Here is a 22,326-nt window from a genome sequence, read left to right on the forward strand (position 1 = left end):
CCAATGACTCTGTTCATGGTATATATCTACCACCTGGTCAACTGTTGTCTAAAATTATCACATTTAGATCTACCTAATAGAAACTACTGCTAGAGTTTTTGTGGGGTTAATTTGTTTTATTGTGTTTATTTGCTTGAATTCTTAATTTTGAGTAAGAAAATGAGAGAGATTAGAAGAAAAGAGTGCTATACATATTAAGCAAAGACTTAGGAAGGAAATAGTAGAAAGAAAGGAATTACGTGAGGTTATACAGGAATGATGGGAAAATGAGACAATGCAGAAATTTTTAAAAGCAAAAAAATATATATATTTTTTATTGTTGAGGATTCATTGAGGGTACAAAGAACAAATGCTTGCATTTGTTAGATAAACTCACTCTTATAATTGTGTCCCACTCCCAAGAGGTGTGTCACATACCGTGACCCCCGACCCTCCAATACATATATATTTTTATTGTCAGATACATTCATTTTGATAGGTAGATAAGATAAAATTTTTTTTTGCTCCTTCAATTAAAAGTTTTTTAATTTTTAAATTACTTTTAATTAATTTTGCCACCTAGGCTGGCACACAGTGGTGTAATCAAAACTTACTTTGATTTTGAACTCCTGAGCTCAAATGATGCTCCTGTCTCAGCCTCCCCAGGAGCTATGATTATAGGTACACATCATCACCACATCAGCTAATTTTTTTTTTTTTTTTGAGATGGGGTTTTACTATGTTGCCTAGGTTAGTCTCAAACTCATAGCCCCAAGCAATCTTCTACCTCAGACTCTCAAAATGCTAGGATTACAAGTGTGAGCCACCATACCTGGCCTCCTTCAACAAAAACTTTATACACAAATGTTTTTCAGATGTCACAAAACCCCTTGAAATGGTTTTGGACACTCTGAAAACAGGCTATAGATAGCATACCTGGAAAACTGAAGGATCCAATTATTAAATGATCAGTATTAAATACTACTAATGGAATTTTTAATACTCAAATTTTGAATTGTACATATTTTATAAATGTTTTTATGCTTTTGGATTTTATGTCAGTTTTTTAATAGTAGGAAAGAATACAAAGAAAATCCTTTTAAATCTAGTATTGAAAGGTCAAAGTTATACAGTGTATGAATATAATTTCAGAGTATAATATATTTCAAAACTGTATAGTCAAATTCACTGAGCATTAAGTTACAAAATAAGAAGACAAGTACTCTATGCAATTCTTGCTGCCTATATTTTTATGCTTAATTACATTTGAATTTGTTTTAAATCTTTTTGGAACTGAGTTATATTATCTTATAATTTTTAAAGCATTTTTCTTTATTCTCTTTTATTATGATATTTGTGATCAGAGCCATTTCCAAAATACATAAAAATCTACAGAAATATAACAAATAAGTTCAAAGATACAAAAAAACCTAATCAATCTATAAACATTTATTAAGTACCTACTTGCACTATTAAACACTATTCCATGCACAAGAATCCAGTAGAAAATGAAACAAAAATCTCTGCCCTTTGGAAGTTACATTTTAGCAGTTAAACAAATAGCTGATATGTCAAAACATGGTTAATGCCAGGGAGAAAATTGAGCAAGGTAAAAAGGTGGTAAGTGGAGCTACTACTTTATATTTAATAGTGGGAAAAGATCTTTTTTTAATAAGATAACATTTGAACAAAGTAGCAAGAAAAGGAGCCATATTTCTTTCTTGGGGCAAGATAAGAAGCATCTGGACCTAAAGCCCTGAAATGAATCATAGTCAAGGAAGAGCAAAGACACCAATGTGGCTAAAGCTAGGGAGGGAGGACAGAGAGGACTCAGACCTATTGACCTAAACTCTGATTGAACGTATCATCTCACAAATTCTGTAGATCAGAAGTCCAGTAAGAGTACTCTGTTGAAGGTCTAACAAGGTTGAAATCAAGATGTAGGCTGAGTTATATTCTCATGTGAAAGTTCTAAGGAAAAATCCACATCCTAGCTCATTGAAGTTATTGATAGACTTTCCTTCCTTTATGACTGAGGTCCCTTTTCCCCCACTAGTTATCATCTGGGACGAGGTTTGGTTCCAAAGCCATCCTTAGGTTCTTGCCATGAGACCCTCTCTGTTGGCAGTTCAGAACACAGTGGTTTGCTTCTTTAAGGACAGCAAAAGAATTTCCATTTCCAGTCTCCTAAGACAATGTCTCACACATGGCTTCTCTAGCCACCTAGGTATAATTATAGGTGGCATATAACGTAACCTGATGAAGGGAGTGACTATTCCATTATAGTCCCACCTGCAGTCATAAGGAAGGTATTGTGCATCGTGTGTATGCCAGGGTTGAATATATACCAGGGTTGGGTGTACACCAGGGGTTGGGTGTACACCAGGGGTTGAATATATACCAGGGTTGGGTGTATACCAGCGGTTGGGTGAACACTAGGGGTTGGGTATACACCGGGGTAGGTGTGTTCCAGGGCTTGGGTGTACACTAGGATTGGGAATCTCACAGAACATCTTAGTTTTCTGCTTACCACAAGCAATGATGAGTTGAGATTATCCCAGGGCTTTTCAGAGCACTTTAAGAATTTTGCCTTTTCCTTTGAGTGAGGTAAAATGTTCAACATAATATTTTAAATTGACATAAGTTTTAAAGTGAGAAGTTGGGCTATAGTGTATCAAATAAACTGGAGGGAAGCAAAAAATGGATCCTAGGGAAATTAGGAGAAAGGTGAGACATGTCAGGTTTTAGTTTTATTTTGAAGGTAGAGATGGTAAAATATTGTGATTGGTTAGATACAGAGAATATGAGAGAGAAGAGTAAGAAACTGTAAGGATTTGGGCCTGAGCAACGAGATGGGTGGAACTGCAATTTCCTGAGATGAAAAGACTCTGAGGATAAAAAGGACTGGGAGTGGGTGGGTGGTGGGCCGTAAGCAGAAATGGGGAGTTCAGTTTTGAACATTTTGAAATAGTTATTCAATGCCTAATTATCTTCTGGTGGTCAGATGTGACAGTTGGGAGTTCAAGGAACTGGGCAAGGCCAGAGTTATAAATACAGTAATGTGTCACTTAACAACAGGGCTATGTTTCAAGAAATGTATTGTTAAGGCAATTTCATCATTATGCAAACGTCATAGAGTGTACTTATGCAAACTTAGGTGATCTAACCTACTAGATACCTGGGTTGTATGGTATGGCCTATTGCTCCTAGGCTACAAACCCACACACCATATGACTGTACTGAATACCATAACTGTATAATTATAATACAACGGTACATATTTGTGTATCAAAACATATATAAGCATAGAAAGGGTACGGTATAGATATGGCATTATAATCTTATAGGACAAACATTGCATATGCAGTCTACGGTTGACTAAAACATCAATATGTGCCACATGACTACATAAACATCATCAGAATTTAGTATACATCTCATAAAGTTCTAATAACCAGGATCTACAAAGAACTCAAGCAAATCAGCAGGAAAAAAAAAAAACAAACTCCATTTAAAAGCAGGCAAAAGATATGAACAGAAGCTTCTGAAAGAAAGATAGAAAAATAGTCAATAAATGTGAAAAAATGCTCAACATCACTGATTATCAAGGGAATGAAAATTAAAATCACAATAAGATGTCATCTAACCCCTGTTAGAATGGCTTTCATCAAAAATTGCAAAAGTAATAGATGCTGGTGTGGCTATAGAGAGAAGGGAACATTTGTATATTGTTGGTGGGAATGAAAATCATTGCAGCCTTTATGGAAAACAGTATGGAGATACCTCAAAGAACTAAAAATGGACTCACCACTTGATCCAGTAATTCCATTACTGAATATTTACCCAAAAGAAAATAACTTATTTTATCAAAAAGATACCTGCACTTAAATGTTTATTACCAGCACAATTCACAATTACAAAGATATGGAATCAACTCAAGTGCCCATTAATTTATGAGTGGATTAACAAAATGTGGTATATAGATACCGTGGAATACTATTCAGCCACAAAGAAGGATGGCTTAATGCATTTTGCAACAGTTTGGGTGTAACCAGAGACCCTTTTCCTAAGTGAAGTATCTAAACAATGGGAAAACAAACACCACATGTGCTCATTATTAAATTGGAATTAACCAATGAGCACACACACATGTGCACAGAGAGAAGTAAAACTCAACAGAAATCAAGCAGGGGAAAGGGCAGAGGAGGGTCACGGGTACAATGAACACTGTCCGGATGAAGGGAATACTTATCATCATAACTCAAGCATTTACAAGAGCGATCCAGGTAACCAAAAATATTGATCCTCCTATGAGACTTTGAAATATAAACAAACGTACGTACATACATTTGAAAAAAAGCCCATCACATAAGGCAAAGTTGAGACAACTTTTACTATGGTTCTGCTACAAAGAGCAACAGGGATACAGAGTGTAAGTTAGAAGATAGGAGACATTCCATAGCATTTTTTATGCTGACTGACAGATACGACCTAGCAGAGAGAAAACAATTTGTGATACAACACAAAAAGGAGTTAAGTGTTGCAATAATGTTCTTAACTGGGTGAGAAGAGATGAAAGATGAAACCTAGTGGAGGGGTTGACTTCTGATCAGAAGCAGGGCTTTATCTTTAATAACAGGATGGAAGGCAGAGTAGATGCAGGTAGATTTGTAAATACAGCATGAGAAATTATCAAATTCTTCTTCTCAGGGAAACAGAAAGCAGATCAATCAGCTGATGGGTTGGTAAATATGAAGTGGGAAATTGCAGATTCTTCTCAGTGAAGCAGAAATCAGATAAATCAGCTGAGAAAGAGGAAGAGGGGAGATATTTTGGAGGTTTTAAGAATGAGGTGTACCATAACGGGCCTAGAAAGTAGGTGCGTGTACACGACCAGGGAACGCAGTGTGTCTGGTAATTGTTACTGAGGTCACCCCTGAAGTTAAGGGCACATATGTGCCAAATGAAACCTGTACTTGTGGAAGCTGGGGATCTCCAGCAATTCAGTTGCAAGGATGCAAGCGTGGAGTAGATGTGCAGAATGTTAGGTTTATTTAGCCACAGTGTTTATTGTAGTTTGTATTTTCAATTCAAGAATTAGTTATTGCTCTGAGAGGATGGCAACAGGAAAGAGGGGCAGAGAAGCTGAAGGTATATGCAAGGGAATTGTTTTGTGATTTCTCAGTGATGGACCCTGACATCTTATCCAGGTAAGAAAGGAAGAGTGGACTCAGTAAGGTCAAAGAGCAACTCGAGGGAGTCCGGGAAAGATAGGAGATAAAAGTTAGAAAACAGGCTGCTTTGAATTAAGACCCAAAGATTAATGATGAAGTGCAGGGGACAACCACAGGCTGCTGAAACAGGGTAGAGAAAGGCCTGAGAGGCCAGTGAACTGGAAAGGTCTCCCTCATGGCTACTGATCACAAGCAGTCTGAGCGGAGCAGTACTGAAGAGAGAGTTAGTGCACCCCAAGTACACATCCTCATAAAATGAGAGGAGGTGATATCTGAGGATGACCTCAATAAACTGAGGAATCAGATGGTGAATCTGAGGCCACGAGCCTTATTCCAGAATAAGGAATTCAGATTTCAGAGGAAGCCTGTCCTACCAGGTATGAGAGGCAGTCACTTGGCAGGGCTGCAGGGAAGAGAATCAGCAAGGGAAATGATTGAAGAGAGTTCATAGGGCTGAACAAGGACCTCGGGTATCAGATTAGAGTTGGGAAGAAGCTACTGGAGAAAGAGTTGGGTGTGGACAAAGAGATAGAAGAAGGATGGGTGATCACAGGAATGAAGGGGACCTGGGGATCGGGGCTCCTCTGTGGTGAAAAATCGCCTGAAAATGAGTAACAGTGACAGCCACAGTGAAGTATCTAGTTTAGCTAGGCAAAATATGCAAGGGCAGTCGGGGCGGCACTCACTGTAAAATACTATGAAGACCTGAAAGTTCCCCTTTTCTGATTGTAACTTGTTCTGCTCTACCGTCTCAAAGCTGCATTACTAAATCATCCCATAATTATTTCAGAGGTCAAAATGTGACTGATTCACAGTTAAAGCAGTCTATATAGAACAATAAAGATTCCTACGGACCTTTTTTTTTTCTTTGTTAAAAGGAAGAAAAGTAATTAAAGCAAAGTTCAAAATTCTCTACTACAGAAAAGTATTCTGCTTTTATTCATGCTAAGTAGATTCTGAAGATCAGCAGGAATAAATCAAGTGCCCTGTATCCATTTTTTAACATAAAGTACAGGAGGAAGCCATGTACATTTTTCTCTATCTCCCTTTAAAACATTATTTCAAAATTTCTTATTGTAAGAGGATGTATCTATTAGTGACTAAAAGGTCTTTATCATATTTCTAAAAAAAAAGAATTCATATAAGAAAAAGGGTAGGTTTCGGTATTTGATGGAGGTTCTAACAGGGAGTAGAGAGACAGTACATATTAAAAGTCATGGAATTAAAACTTTTAATTCTGGGGGATTGCTATATATTCTTTTATAAATTTTTGAGAATTGGAATAAAATTTGTGTTGAAAATAAATCGTTCACTAGTTTTTGTTTTGTTTAAAAACCCTGGATGCAGGTGTTTACCTCTCCTATTCTGAGATAAACTCCTCAGAACTGTTAGTATTAGGATGGAGTAAATTCACAGAATGCTTAGGGAAGAGAGTAATTTTCAGTATCATCCAAAACATTTTGTGGAAGCCAAGCCCCAGAGAGGTTATGTGGAAAGGCTTAAGACCCCTTTACAAGTCATCAGCAAAGCGGGGATTTAGCCAAGAACAGTACAAATCAGAAGACCACATCTAATTTTTTAAAATTTATTTCTGAAAACCAAAATCTAAAGTGGTAGTAATTTATCTTTTTATTTTTGTTTTACCTACTTGCTCCCTAAGTCTATTGTCTTTATCTAAAATATCTTCACAGGAAGTTGTGATTTGATTTAGTTCTCAACAGCCCACTGTACTGAGCTCTGAATAAATCTGCCTCTGTCTAAGCAGCTTAATCTTTCTTTCGGGAAAAAGATATTTTTAGATGGTTCTTGTTATAGGCTTCTTCTCATAGAATAGATTATTAGTATAGCATAAACTTTGTTATATATCTCCTCCATGTCTGAAGTTCCATTTTTCTTCATGCTTTAAAACATTTTTACTTTATAAGCTCCCAATCATTCTCTTAAAACTCACCTCACTGCAGCTCTCGTCCCCTACTCAGTGGAACTCCATTATTCTCAAGTGTAAAGTCCTTGGAGTCATTTTTCCTTTCTCTCTTTCTTTCAAATCTCACATCCATGTGGTCACCAAATCCTAGCTGTTCTTTTTCAAAATGTGTTCTGAATGTGACCATGTCTCACCACCACCAAAGACCTCCATGGAGCAAAGCATTCTCACTCCTCACTTGAATTAAGGCAGAGGCCTTCAAATTGGTCTCCCTGCTGCCATGCTTCCTTTCCACAATAGGTCTATTCCCAACACAAGTCAGATCATGTCACTCTTCTGCTCCAAACCCTCCCATGGCTCCCAGCGTTACTCAGAGTAAAGGATGAAGCCGGGACAATGGATTTTACTCCTGTACCATCTGGACCTTGTTAGCACCTTGGTGTTATTCCTTTAACTCTCCTCCTCACGCTGCTCATTCGGCTCGTGCCTCACGGGACTTCTTAGTGTTCCTCAAATACAACAAGAAAACCCCTTCTTTAGGGCCCCTGCACTAACAGTTCCTTTTGCTTGAAATACCACTACCACCAGTCACCAGTTCCCAACAGATACCTCCTTCACATGTTAGCTCAAATGTCACCTTCCCAGTGAGACTGGCACTGATCACTCATTGAAAGGTGGCCATAGGTAGGGAGAGCATATGACCAAAGGCAGACACCAAACACCCCAGAGGCAGATACTCATCTTAAAAGAAAGTAAAAGCTGTTCAGGACTCAGTGTGTGAGAGACTCAGGTGGATGATGGTAACGGTGATGACCGATATTTCTTGGGGCCTAAGGGCACGTTATTACTTTTAAAAAATCTCAAATCAACCTTGAGGACTATACTACTCTTATTTCTAATTATAAATGAGAATTATGAGATGTCCTCAGAACTCCAGTCAGTGTCTCTGTTTTTAAAGACTTCTTACTATTCTGGGAGGGCTGTCTTCCAGGAACGTGGAGATCATCTAACAAAAACCAAAACATTTTCTTTGTATCATTCCCTAATCAGATCCTCTAAATAATGCAAAAATTACTTCCCTTCTGTACCCTTGTCTCCTGCAGACAAGTCATAGATGGAGACATTCATCATGCAAGTAACACCAGAGATTCAAAGCTCATCTAATTTAAACGCATTTGAAAGATGATAAAATTGAAGCACAAAAAATCTACTTCTCGAAGTCACATGTCTAGTTAATGGCGGAATTTACAGCACAGTTCCTGGGAGTGATGGGACTTGGTTTCCAGCCCCAGCTGACATGGCAGGTGATGAACACAATCATCCCGCAGCCTGCGCTAGACTCACCGGCCGCTTCATATGTTGGTTATAAATATCTATGACTCAAAATAAAAGGGGAGATATTTTCCTAGAATGAATATTCATGTGCTGTTATAAAATGTTGCTTGTCCTCTGCTCTCAGCCCCTCGTCTAGCTTCATAGCTGCCTAGGATCCCATTCTTAAAATTAGTTCTAGAAGCAAACCCTCCTTATCACTTGGAAACCATTAGCCTTCTTGTCTGTCTCTATCCGTCTGTAGGAAAGGCATTAGGTAAAAAGTTTGTAAAGCTCTCACTGAGGAATAAATCGGTAAGTCGCCAAAAAGAAAAAAAGTGTTTTTCTCCAGAAAATGTGTGTTTCTATTTTTTTATTCACCTTAGTCCTGAAATGGAAAGAAGATGTCACTGCCTTGTTTCGTGTTCATGACTGCTGTCTTTGGACTCAAGGAATTTAAAGACATTGTAAAGACAATCTCTGAGAAAATGACTTGCTATCATAACAATAATAAAACAAGTTATATGTGTTTTTACCATTTCCCCTCCCTGGACCCTTCATATATGTTTTATTGTGTCAATATATTTTTCAAATGAACTTAGTGGGAAGGATAACATCACTCAAATAGGGCTTGTTTCAAGGACTAATGGGGGTTCAGAGAAAGGAGGGATGTCATGGGAGAAAGATTAGGTGGAAAACTATTTATTTTCCTATTAAAGTCTGAGGGGATCCTTTTCTTTAAATATGGCTTATGAACCTATAATTTAAACTCATCTCAGTGGTATTATTATCACCACTGGACGGATTGGAAAATTTAAGAAAAGTAATTAACTCCTGGTGACAATAATAGAACTCTAACTTCCTTCAATGTTACAATCACAGGCCTATCCTTAAAGTGTTTAAAAGGCCATTTCACTTGGGTGTAGAAGCAATTCATTTTCGTTGATACTAGAGGCAAGTCTCAATAGTCAAGAAATTGCGTGTTAGTTGGCAGTGTGCTCAACAAACTAGCAAACCCAGGAGCCCTAGAGACCGTCTCTCCTATTTACTATGCACCTCCCTGGAACATCTTCAATTTGATTTTAGATAAGAGAAAAATAATCCCCACTATACACCGTTTCTAAGATTAAAACTTTTAATCCAACAGCAATAAGACTCTCTCAGAGAAATATCAGGGAAGATTAAAAAATAATAATAAAATTCAACTATCTACTCTGGCCTTCAATGGATGAATGAAGATTACGACATCTTAAATTTGTTCTTGGCAATCAATTTTTAACTTAAGTTGTAAAGGCATGCATTCATTTACTTCCCAATTTACATCAGAAAGAAATAACATTCAGCATGTATCTACAAGAGACTCTGGTCATTTGATTTTCTTGTATAATGTAATATATGCCCCCAAACCCTTATATCAAGTTTAAGTAAATCATCATATAATTTCAGCTAGTTATAAATCTCACTGTCTGTGAAAAGTGGTAAAATTGTCCTACAATTGCAACACACTCATCAGTGGAACACAATGTCATATTTTTAAAAATCCCTTAATTACATACTTTCTATCCAATTCTAATAAGCTTACATACATTGATTAGGGAATCTAGTGAATCAACCATCAAACTACAGGCTGGGCTCAAAGCAACCATTGCATTAAGAAAAACAACCTGTTTTTATTTATGTTTGTATTTATTTATTTTTACATGGTGGGGGTGGGGGAAGGGGAGAGCAGAGAGAGAGAGAAAGAGGGGGTGGGGAAAGGAAGAGCAGAGAGAAAGAAGGAGGGAGGGGGTGGGGTCTTGGTGTGTGCCACACCTTGTGGAGGCAAGAAACGATTGTAAGAGAGACTTTACCTAACAAATGCAATCAGTGTAACCTGGTTTCTTGTACCTTCAATGAATCCCCAACAAGGAAAAAAAAAAAGAAAAACAATCTGTTTGTACTGGTACTAAATATAATTAGGTGAAGCAAAGTAAACATGCTTATTTTCTCTGTCTTCTTTCTTACCCCACACGTTTTCGTCTTTTCTCTTTGATCTCATGCTTCTCTTCTGCCTTCTTAAAATCTTTTTCATTATATCATTTATCTTGTGTTTTCTATGTTTTCCTAACTTTGATGAATTAAACTGTATTCTTCTTTCTTTCCCTGATTCAATTCTTTATCTTACAGAAGCACTACTGCAAAGAACCCCTCTTAGCCAGAGTTTTACTATGACAGAGCTGTGCATGCCATCTGTGCTATTCACACCAGACACTGGTGAAGTTCGCTCCTTAGATTAAAGTAGGAAAGTCCTGGGCCAGAGCATCCTAATGCAGGTCACACATTGTCAAGGGTCAGGTCACTTTCTATACCACTTCAGGGATGGTACTTTTAGAACAGCTCACACATATAGGAGAACTGATAAGACATATTAGTAAATAGAAAAGCAAAATAAAACCTCACTTGAAAAGAGTTAAAAAATGGTATGCTTCTAATTATCTAGAGTTCTTGTTTGGAGCAAGAATGATACATTCTGACCAGTTTTTTTCTAGTACCTAAAAACCTGATGACAGTAAGACAGTCAACGATGTTAGACTGAAGACCCAAGGTGGTCAGTCACAGTGGGGGGTGGCAGCTAGACCTCATTGATGTGCCTGGAGACTATTACTCACAGTTCCTAATAAGGGTCAATTGGGAAGATGCCATGGTCTTCTAGATAGAAAAGACACATTCCTCATGTAAGGGGATCAGACAATGAGGGGAAATGGACTCCGGTGTAGGGAAGAATCTAAGGAGCACATCTGCACGTAAAAATCTTGCTGGTTGAAACTGAAACAAAACTCAAAGAACATGAGAAGAGGGGTGGAAAACAGGAACTCTGACTCCACCCTCAGAACACATTAAGTTTTCATAAGCTTGTACAAAGAAGAGAAGTGCTGGTCGGGGTCAAGGGCAATGTGTACTTTACAGATGAGACTGAAAAAGCAGTCTAGCTCTCCACAAGGCCACAGAGGGAGAGCCTTGCACACCTTGGCTGAGGATTCTCTGTACGTACACTGATATTAACAGATACAGGTATTGACTTAATGTGATTTGCATTTTAAGAGAGGGAGGTCTCAGGTTTTTCTTCTCAGGCTCACTGAGGAGAAGGGTCCTGTGGGGCAGGGGAGGAGGCCTTACGAAGTTAGAAAAAGGAAGAGACTAGGAGCAGATAAGATTTTTAGAAAAGACAAGTTGAAAATAATGCTGCAATTTCTACCTTGGGCTACAATTCATGTACTTGCATTTAAGTACCTTAGTTTAACCAAACAAAGAAAAACAACAAACCAAAAGACAGAGTTTTCAGAGGAAGAGCTAAGGTCAGTTTGGGGCAGCTAAAATATGAGGTGATTGGGAAAATAAGTATGTGTTCATTTATCCACGCTCAAAATTCATCTGTCAGTGAACACTGAAGAGACACTGTATGCTCTGCCATTCTTTCCCCATACTTGTGAAACAACACAGACTGGTGCTTATGTAGGCCACAGGCATGAGTATGCAATGCCACAAGTCTCAGTGACTGTGGACGGAGGTTGGCAGGGATAGGGGGTGGGCACCTGCATGTGAAGAGGGGAATTCACATGGGTAGGAGTGGAGTAGGGTGGGGGAAATGCCATTTGGGTGAAGGCTGCAAGCCTGCCTACAGATGTGTGTGTTAGAGAGTACGCTGATGTACACAAAAGTTGACAAATACACATGGGCACTCGTTTATTTCTCTCAAAATATATATATATATATTTTCTTGTTCTTCTAAATCAGCATTCCCTAAACTATGTAAGCATATTTCTTGGAACACAGTGTCTAATATACTATTAATAAGTGTTCCACAAGAAAAAAACTTTTGGTGTTCAAATTAATTTAAGAAAAGCTGCAGGCAATGTGTCCTTTGAGAGTCCCAAAGGGCCCTGAAGGATTAATGAAGCCTCTGAGAAGTCTTACAGTAAGGAAATCCATTTCGCTTTTTTTTTTTTAATAGGGGCTTTTTAAACTTATTTGACTATAGAATTTCTGTATTCAAAGAATATATACTGATAACCAAAGGGATACCGGTGTTACAAAAACACTGTTTGGAAAAAGCTGATGTAAATGTGTCCAGAGCAGCAGAAACACAGTGATAATGATAAAAGTGACTTTGGTAAATATGGGTAAAGCCAATATAAAATTTTCAGGTCAAACATAATTCCTTTCAGGCCTAATCATTCCTGCAAATTATCTTCAAAGCTAAATTAGCTTGCAAACTTCTTAAGTAGGTAGGTCTTTGTGTACAGATATTAACTTCTGTGATTTGCATTTTAAGGGAGAAGAGGTTTCAGGCTTTTCTATACACATTGAGGAGCTGTGGAAGTGTACTTTTAAGTATGTGTTGTCCTTTCAGTGACTGAGAACTCTAAACCGATTTAATCAGACGTATTTTGAATAATGCAGACTAAGAAAGTGCTAATTGGTTTCCTTGGTCATACCTACAGCTTTATGAAAATGGATTAGGGACATAAAGAAAAATGAAGAATAAGAAACCGCATAGTCATTTAAATTATAAATAAAAGAAAGTTTATGTGAATGAAATGGAAAATAATAATACTGATGATAATAACTTAAATATGATGAGCACCTGCTTGGCATCAGATACCATTTCAGAGAGTTTGTGATCAGTATGTCTAACCCCCTCTTGGCAGGGGGCAGGGGGGCTTGACAATAGAGAAGCTAATCAGTAAATAAAAATAGTAGCTAACACTTACCAAATATTTACTATGTATCATATGCTGCTGTAAGCATTTTACATTAGTTAACTCCTGATTCTCACAACACTGTGAAGTAGGCACCACCCTCATCCCCATTTCACAGGTAGGAAAACTGAGTCTCAGAGCAACCAGACATCCTGCAAGCATCAGAAGAGCCAGAATTTAGGCATAGTATGTCTCTAAACCATCTGCTCTTTCTACTTCTTTACTGTCCTAATTTCATATCAGTATGCTTCACATTCTCCTCCAATTTTATAAATTGGTGGAATTTTAGCAGTTGTTACAAAATGGCTCATGTTAGTACCTTTTGAAAATTGTTAGGCAACTGTCTGTGTCCTTAAGGGCCTTTAACACAGTTACATAAAAGAACATAATCAGTTTTATAAGCCAACACTCCTACTTTGGTGTTTGATGTCCCCCTTCATTCTCACAGTCCAGCTCTAGGAAATGCCACTTGCATTTACTTCTGTGGGTAGTTTTTGATATAGTGAGCAATCAAATGCATCAGTAAACTCTAAGAACAATTGATACCCTGTGTTACATTTATGATGTCAATGTTATGTTAATAAAATTTTTAGTCAAAACAAGTTTTATTTTCCCCCAAGTCTATTGGTATGCTGCTGGCTTCAGCCAAACAAACAGCTCTCCATATGCCTTTGCCGGTTTCTGCCACCTGGTAATAAGCCAAACATGACATCAGACTGATTAAAGCTAGAATTTAAGTGTCAGGTCTATGTCCCTTTCTTAAATAATAGAAATGCTATATCCAAATTAAGGGTTAAATCAATCATAATTCTACTGACTAAGTATAGATAATGACGCTGTCACATTAAAAAGTTTTTTTCAACAAACTGAACAAGCAAAATAAGCAAAAGATTAAGAGGTGGTTGAGGGAATTAGCAAGCTCCATTCAAGAAGCAAGGGAAATGATATTTATAAAGTGTTTTTCTCTAATGCAAGGCAGTGCCTGAAACTTCCCTGCATGTACTAATTGTCCAGAAGCACCCTGGGAGGAAGTCATTACTCCTTCCATTAACAGATGTTAAAGAAGGTAGACAGCATGCCCGGGTGACACAGGTGGTGACCGTGCTGGGACTCACACCCAAGTCTGCCATGAGAGTCCTGTTTCTGCCACCTCACATTTCTTCATGAGCAAAATGGGACAGATATAAAGCTGGATAAAAAAGCAGCTTTCTAATATGGTCACAGAGAAAAAGCATGAGATTTGTCCTCCTCAACAATGCAAAGAAGAGCTGGAACCATGGTAGGGAGATAAAACTTGTGGTTAAAATGGGGATGCTTTTCTAACGCTAGACCTGCTTGACAATGAAAAAAAAATTCTGAGTTTGAGGTCCTCTCACTATAAAGGGGTAAAAGAAGAAGTACAAAAGCCAGTTTCAAGATCGCTTCTGGTCTCTAAAATAATTTAATTGTAAGATTTTAAACCAAACAAATTGTCTCTGAAAAGTCCTTGATATTGAGAACTCTTCTCTATCAATCTCCATCCCATCCCAACCTTGCAAGCTTCAGAAGTCAAACTGCTTTCCCTCAGTTTGCTTATTAGTAAAACAGGAATAACATCATTTTCCAGGCCATTAGGAGACTAAGGCAGTTAGAGGATAAAATAAGATAAAATGTTTGAAATGCTTAACATATCAGAAACATCACTAGTGGTAGCCACCACCTCCTACATGTTTGAGGTCTGGTCGGGGTCAGCATGTCAGGGAGGAGCTGCCCAACACCTTCATTCCCATCCTGCCAAACTCACGGCGAAGCGAGCAGCCCCAGGGCAGGAGGCTCTCTCCTGAGAGGGACATCTGGTCACTTGAGACTGGGTATCTGCCACTGACTCTCCTGCTTCCCTGCTTGTTCACGCCCAAAGAGAAAAGGCAGTGTTTTGACATGTTGCTCATAGGGCTTATGATACAAATTTTTACTTTCTTTGATGCAAAAGCATCAAGTAAGTTAGCTATTTGTGTGTCATTCTCATCCTGTAAGTTTTCCATCAATGCTTCCAATGAAGGATAGCACTGGTCTGTTTCTTAATTATTCACAGATATGCTCCTCTTTTCCAAAGAGGGGTCACTTTGATCATTAGTCAATTTCTATGGACCTTATTAATGTAGAAGATGTTTAGACATGCATAATATTTTGTGGATACCATCAAAATTTTCTCCTAGGTTTCTAGTACCTAAAAAAAAGCTAATTTACGAATTAGCTCTAATTTACGAATTCTCTTTATGAAAAGAGAATGAAATGTATGCAAAACATACAGAACTATTAGGATGCTTGCTGTGATGTTCGGGCAAAAATTGGTAAGAAAAGATTATAAGTATTCACCATATATGCACAATTTATATAATAGATCCTGTGCTTAAAGTAAGAAGAGCTACATGACCTTAATTGGTGTGCAAGAAAGGGGGTAGCAGGAGGAAATTAAAAGTATACGAATGTTTAATTTCATTTGAAAAGAAAAATAAATTTGTCATTTAAAACCCTATTGTCAATGTATCAATTTATGACCAGGGTTGTTCCCAGATCACTTTGGAAATTCAGATGCCCTTGTAAGATTCTAGGTACAAACACTGTGATCTGCTGGCCCACGGTGTAGAGAACACGTCTGGCCTCCCATCCTTCGAGACTCTACTAACAAGTTCATCCTATTTTCAGCTCTCAAGAACATTCCTTTGGGAGATTAAGTTTTAAAATGTAGGTTTCTTTTGTTTTAAGGGAAGCAACAAAAATAGAACTCCAAGTGTGTGCACATATGTGTGTGTGTGTGAGAGAGGGAGTTTAAGGAGAGTAAATTAAGCAAATCACCAAAAACATTAAAACTTAAAACACTCGCAATTTGAACCTTACCTTCTTTAAGCTCAAACATTTAACAAAAATTGAAAACAAGTATTCATGGTTTGTGAGGAAGCAAAATAATTCTAAAATAATATAAAGGCACACATGCATATCCATCTGCCCTATCAATAATATATGTGTATGTGCGTCCATATGTAGACATATAAATGCAACAAAAAAATAGGGAAAATTTAAAACTAAACAGTAGCTAAATTTTTTTCAAAGCCTTTCCCACACATCTGTATATTATAAAATACAATTGTGTACGTCCATTTAAGGTCACTAGTATCTTATGTTGTTTGTTCCATAAAAGCACTATCTAAATGAGGCAGAAATAATAAAGGGGGGGGAATTCTCTTTATATGAATAAATGCTTACATCTCTGTATTCAAGAAAACTTTTAACCATATCCAACCTTGAGAAAATGATATAAGTGTTTGCTTAATTAAGTATAGAAGAACACAAAGGAAATAATAGAGCACTTGTTAGGATGAGCAGAAAGTTTCTGTGACAAGGTCAAGGCTCAAGGTAACATGCCCTGTACTTTTGTGAATGTGAATTCTAAACAAGGCTTTCAGCTTTTCAATCCATTGTTCTGGAATTTACTTATCTCAGACATGCTTAATGCTTAGACTGCATTGTATTTACTAATTTAGATGGATTCCACCCAGAAATAAATTCTTGATAGTAGGTTTAAATGGAGCATCCATAAAAATTAAGGAAGCCATTGCTGCGAATCAAAATCCCAACAAACAATTATTAAACTTCTACTATGTTGCAGGCACACAAAATTGAATTTTAAGGTAAAGCATGAAGAAAAAATAACTGAGACCCTTACAACTCTCCAAAGGGTAGAATATAAAAGAGGGAAGGAAGTGAAGATTTTATTAGGTCTTGAAAATTCTACTAGACAGTAGAAAAAAAATGTCACAAGCTCTGAATTGGGCCCAAACTGAGTTCTAATCCTACCTGTGTAATCACCCGCTGCAGCGTCCTAGTCAAGCTGCTATAAAACACAGAAGATAATGCAGTGTGGATTACACCAGATGATGCGTACAAAGTGCCTAACTTCTTCCAAGCACTCTAGCAGATGCCCACTGAATAAGGAGGTTTTCATTAAACACGTTATAAGTAACATCAGCTGCTAAATATTAAGTCTGCTGTCATGTTTTAAATTTTCTCAAGGCCCTCTCCTGCACTCAGTATGTGAAAAATTCTTAGCAAGTGCCTGCTGAGTGAGCTCTGAAGGAATGCCCCCCGCCCAATGTGAGGGGCACACAGCAAAGCTCAGACAGGACTGAAACACTTCCCTGGATTCCCATCCCTCTGAGAAGGATCTCCTAGGAAAGAGTTTTATTTTTTTTGTTTCTTCTTGTTGTTGTTTTGTATTTGTTTAAATACTTTAGGAGCAACGTAATTTTTCTCTGACTGCTACCGCAGTTCCCAGAGACAAACCTAACTTTTCCATTATGTTATTAAATCATTCAATCATAAGATAGTATTAGGAGGTTTCAAAGTTCTGCTTGGATGGTCCCAAGAGATTCATGTCAGGTTGGTAAGCAAATATTTCCAGGTGCTTGAGCAGCAAGCCAGGTCCAGGTCCTGATAACACCATGATTCTGGGGGTGAGAACAGACTCCACAGGTTCCTCTCAGGCGCTAACCCCCCTTAAACTAGCATCCTGTTTCCCACTTCCCGCCCTCCTGGTCAACATTCTTGCATTCTTCATAGCATGTTAACAGTCATTTAATCATCATTTAGGACCAGGCACTGTGGTGAGATAAGACAGGAAAGAAACTGTGAACAAGTGACCCTGAACTTGCCTTGCCCTGCTACTAGTAAATTACATGACATGCAGTATGCGTTTCCACTGAGTCCCAGTTTTCCCCTTTCTTGAAAGAGACAAGACATGGGTCATCAAAACGTGTGGCTTTGCACCTTGCCTTTCCCACTTAAGTAATTTGTGCAGAGTTACAATGCTCTTAACTGCTACTTTCAATACCTCTTCTTCTTTTATAAAATGTAGAAAATATTAACAGCATCACAATCTAGTTTGAGAAGCGTCATTGAAGCATCTCTAATATACTTTGAAAACAAAGCACATAGTTGTTTCTTCTCCCCCCCCTTCTAATCATTACCATCACTATTCTAACATTATCCAGTATCTCTCATGCCTAAAATATAATCCTCTGTACGACCTCTGCCTTGTGTACATTACAGTGTAGATGTCAAGACTATGCAGCAATGAGGTAGAGAACAAAAGCAGAAAATGTAACTGAGATATGAAAGAAGGCAGGGGTTTCCACAGACCCACTGGGTCTTAACAAAAGAAATCAGAGGAGACAGGACCTAGCAAAAGTAATATAGCAAAACAAAATGGGTATAATATAAAGATAAAGCAACTAATAATAAATAAAGACACTAACTCCATTTGGGATGCTAGAACACTCATAAACATAGTAGACCATGCATTTAAATGAGTTCATATATGTGAGTAGAAACCACATTATATATTGGAGGCATTTTCCCCAATTTATGCAAATTTTGCTTTACACTTTTAAAAACATACAATATCATATTTACTAATTTAGATAGATTCCACCCAGAAATAAATTCTTGCCACCAGGTTTACATTTAGCATCCATAAAATGTAAGGAAATCACTATTATAAATGGTGAATTTGAGCCTACTTCTGTAAATTTGACTCCCACTCCTTGCCCCTTTAAATTTCTGTAGGGAAAAAATCTCTCATGCACTTGATTTCCAGTTCAAAGCATGTATGACACAGTGACCACTTTAAACCATGGTCCTGTGTGGAACAAGTTCAAGAGTTTAAAATATGAATTATCTGATAAGAAGCCCCCAAAGCGAAGTTGAATCATAAGATTTGGGGGAACCTAAAATATACCACGAAGAAAAGGAACTTCACCATCAAAGAACAACACTTACAAATATGCTTTTTTCTATTTATTTTAAAAGAAATCTAAGAATTATATTATTTTAAAATTGATGACTAGAAGATAAAAGAAAAACAAGTCAGAAATAATCAATGTGAAGGAATATTAAACCAAACAAAATAAAACAAAAATGCTTCCTTCCCCTGACCTAATGTTCTTCCAACTCAGTACCTCAGAGACTGTCAGTGGAAAGAAGATACATCAGAAATTAAAAAGAAGAGAAACCAACATGCACCAGAAATCAAGAGGCTCAGACAAATTTATAATCTGACTTGTTCATAGGGAAAGAAGACCACAAATTCGGCAAAGCACACAGAGGGTAGAAATCAGAACCCAGCCATTTCAAAATTGGTTTTCTATAATTATTTTTGTTATTTTAGAAAACATGAACCTTTATTATTTTTTTTCTCCTTGTATACAAGCAAGATCCAAAGACTAGGAATCAGGGGCATTAAAACTAAAAGTAAAAATCTGTCTTGCTTTTATCTGAATCTGAAATGTACTATTCCTTTTTTCTCTAAATTTGAACTTTCTCTGTTTTGTTCTGTTTTCCCTCATTCTAAGGTATTTTTCTCTAAACTTGAACTTTCTCTGTTTTTGTTTTGTTCTGTTTTCCCTCATTCCCTCATTCTGTACGTTCACTAGCTTTCTTTTCACTAAGACTTTCCAGTCCCTTGATTTCTGTTTCAAACTAGTGTCTAAATGTCGCACCATCATGTAGTAAGCCGTTGTTAACTAACCATTATAATGTAATTGATTCTGTGGCTTGTGTGTCAGCAAGACGAGGTAGAACATGCTATGCAGTCGACCTAGAAAACATGGGGACTGCTAGTAGCCCTACGTTAGTTCAGGGTCTGACATCTCATATCATGAATCCAGAGCATGTAGGTCAGCTCCATCAGTCATGGTGGAATGACGATATTTTCTAGGGTATCTGGGACACTGGTAGCCAGCCTTTTTAGCTGGCCTTTTTTATACTTCAAACTGAAAATAATAGCAGCACATTTTTATTGGAAATAACATCACAGAACCCCAAAGATTTTTACATATTTTCCCAAACAAAATACATCAACACCAGATATTGAAGAGACATGACCTAAAGAGAGCTGGAGAGGCAAAGGCAGCCTCAGAGGAACCCACCAACACATATTTACCCACTGGAATGTTGCTTATGTTAAATTATGCTATGTCATCAATTCAAATGCAGATCTGTAAGAATCAGGAAGATTCATCCAAGAGAAAGCTTGGAGTACAGATTCTAGCATAAGCTATAGCTTCCTTAATGAAATAAATTGTTGGTTGCAAGAAGGCCCTTGAGATGGGGTGGTGGGGAGGGACAAATGAACCTAAGACATTGTCTGGTTTCTAGAAAATGGTCTCTATGTTTCATCAAAACGAGGCCTTTTTAAGATTTACAAATAGTGTTCTATATAATTTTTATATTTAATCATACTATGCGGATATGGTAAGGCAATATTTCCTATATACAACTATACAAGTTATTATATAGTTAGTGAACAGAATACTGTTTTCAAGTTTATTATTAATTTTAAAAGAACTACTATTTATGCTATTTAATACTCTTCTTCATATTAAATACTCTGCAGCACCCTAGACATTGTTTCATCACCTAAATCAAAACAAATGGTACTTATCTCAGAATTAGTTATGATCTACTATCTGTCTCAAAGAGGAAGTTTTAACTTATAAGCATTTTATGTTTAAGAGTATAACAACAAAATCGGCTGAAGAAATAATCTTCATCTTATGCTCTATCATCATAAAATTACAATATTACCTCGAACATATTTCCAACCTAGAAACTTACTTGATTTAAAAAGTATTGTGATTAGTAATAGAAAAATCATTTAATAGCATGATCACAATGCATATTTCCTTTCTTACTTTCCAAGAATTTCATCACTTTAATGATAATGTAATATTGTTTGTCCTAAAGGGCTAACAACATTTACATTTCACAAGTTGAAACCTGAACTTGAATGTGAACTTGAATAATTGCTGTTTTACTACAACTTGTTGCAGTGGAGAACATAAGCTGTTTGAAAGTTGATGTCTAACGTCCACACGAATTGTGACTTTCAAACACCCTGGCCATCAATACATATCACTGCTTGTTCACGTTAACACTGTTTCTGCGAACCCAGAGACCCACCTCAGGCTCAGGGCCAGCAGCTGCTCCTTTGACTTCAGTAGATCCCCCACTTTGAAACTGGCATAGCCCAAGAAGCTTCGCTGAAAATGAGAGAAGAAAGAATGGTTTTCATTAACTTTCTAAAGTTCTTAATCATTTTGCTGAAAAATGAAATATTAAATCTATTAGCCTGACAAATATTTCACTAGCAGAGATACGATTATCACTAATACATCCAACAACTGAGTGGGAATGAGGGGCGAAAATGTTCCATGTTCTTTAAAAACAAAGAGAACAACAGCCTAGAAAACCACAAGATGTAAAATAACAACAGCCAGGACTTTTCCACTAACCATCATCTTTTCCACATATAAAAACTGAGATAAAAGAAAAGGTGATAAACTGTCAATATTTACCAATGCTGTCGATCTTCTTATTAGAGGTCCTAAAATCACTGGCAGCCACAACTTTGTATTTCAGATATGAGCAAATCTGTTAGTTAGAGCTATTTTTATGTGGGACTCTGCACAAGTTATAAATAGAAATGCTACATTTCTCCCCAATCACAGCAACATTTAAAAGCATTTTTTTCTTTGTTATTTCTTTACTAGCATGGAGCAATTTCATTCCAACACACACAAAAAGTTACATTTTCTAAAATTGCTTTTTTAGCCTATTATACTGGGTGTTGACTATGAATATATGCTTTCTATTTTTTTTAACTCAATGTTAAAAACTGTGTATGTGTGTGTAGTTTTTTTTCTATGATTAAAAACTCAATGGCATTAAAAACTCAATGCCAAACTGTGTATGTGTGTGTAGTTTTTTTTCTATGATTAAAAGAAAAAAAAAAACCTTTCATTTCTTTTTAATATCCCTGGATACTTCTAATCTAAAAGTCACAATATTATGGTATAAATAACATAAATAGGATTTCTCATTCTTCCCTTAAGGTCAAAGAGTAAATATGAAAATAGCAAACCCCTATTATTACCCATGCCGCTGCTAACACAATGTAATACTCTACAAGAAGTCAATGTAACTTCTTCCAGAACATTCTCTTATTATGGGTCTGCTGCTGGGCTGCACTAAATTGGATCTTCACAGAAGTAAATAGGAAGTTATTCAACACATGAAAGGCTGTGTCCATGCTGGAGATTGTTGA

General features: G+C 37.1%; 1 protein-coding gene across 1 annotated transcript in view; it reads right to left on the bottom strand.

Annotated features, from left to right (window-relative positions):
• Window positions 1-22,326, bottom strand: part of INPP4B (inositol polyphosphate-4-phosphatase type II B) — a 394,326-nt gene that overhangs the window by 228,894 nt on the left and 143,106 nt on the right. The window contains exon 7 of the mRNA XM_023513461.1: window positions 21,183-21,262. Within this exon, the coding sequence (XP_023369229.1) occupies window positions 21,183-21,262 (80 nt within the window). The remainder of the gene's footprint in view (window positions 1-21,182; window positions 21,263-22,326) is intronic.

This window comes from Otolemur garnettii, unplaced genomic scaffold (genome assembly GCF_000181295.1).
Source record: "Otolemur garnettii isolate 467f Iridium unplaced genomic scaffold, OtoGar3 scaffold00041, whole genome shotgun sequence".
Lineage (NCBI taxonomy): Eukaryota > Metazoa > Chordata > Mammalia > Primates > Galagidae > Otolemur > Otolemur garnettii.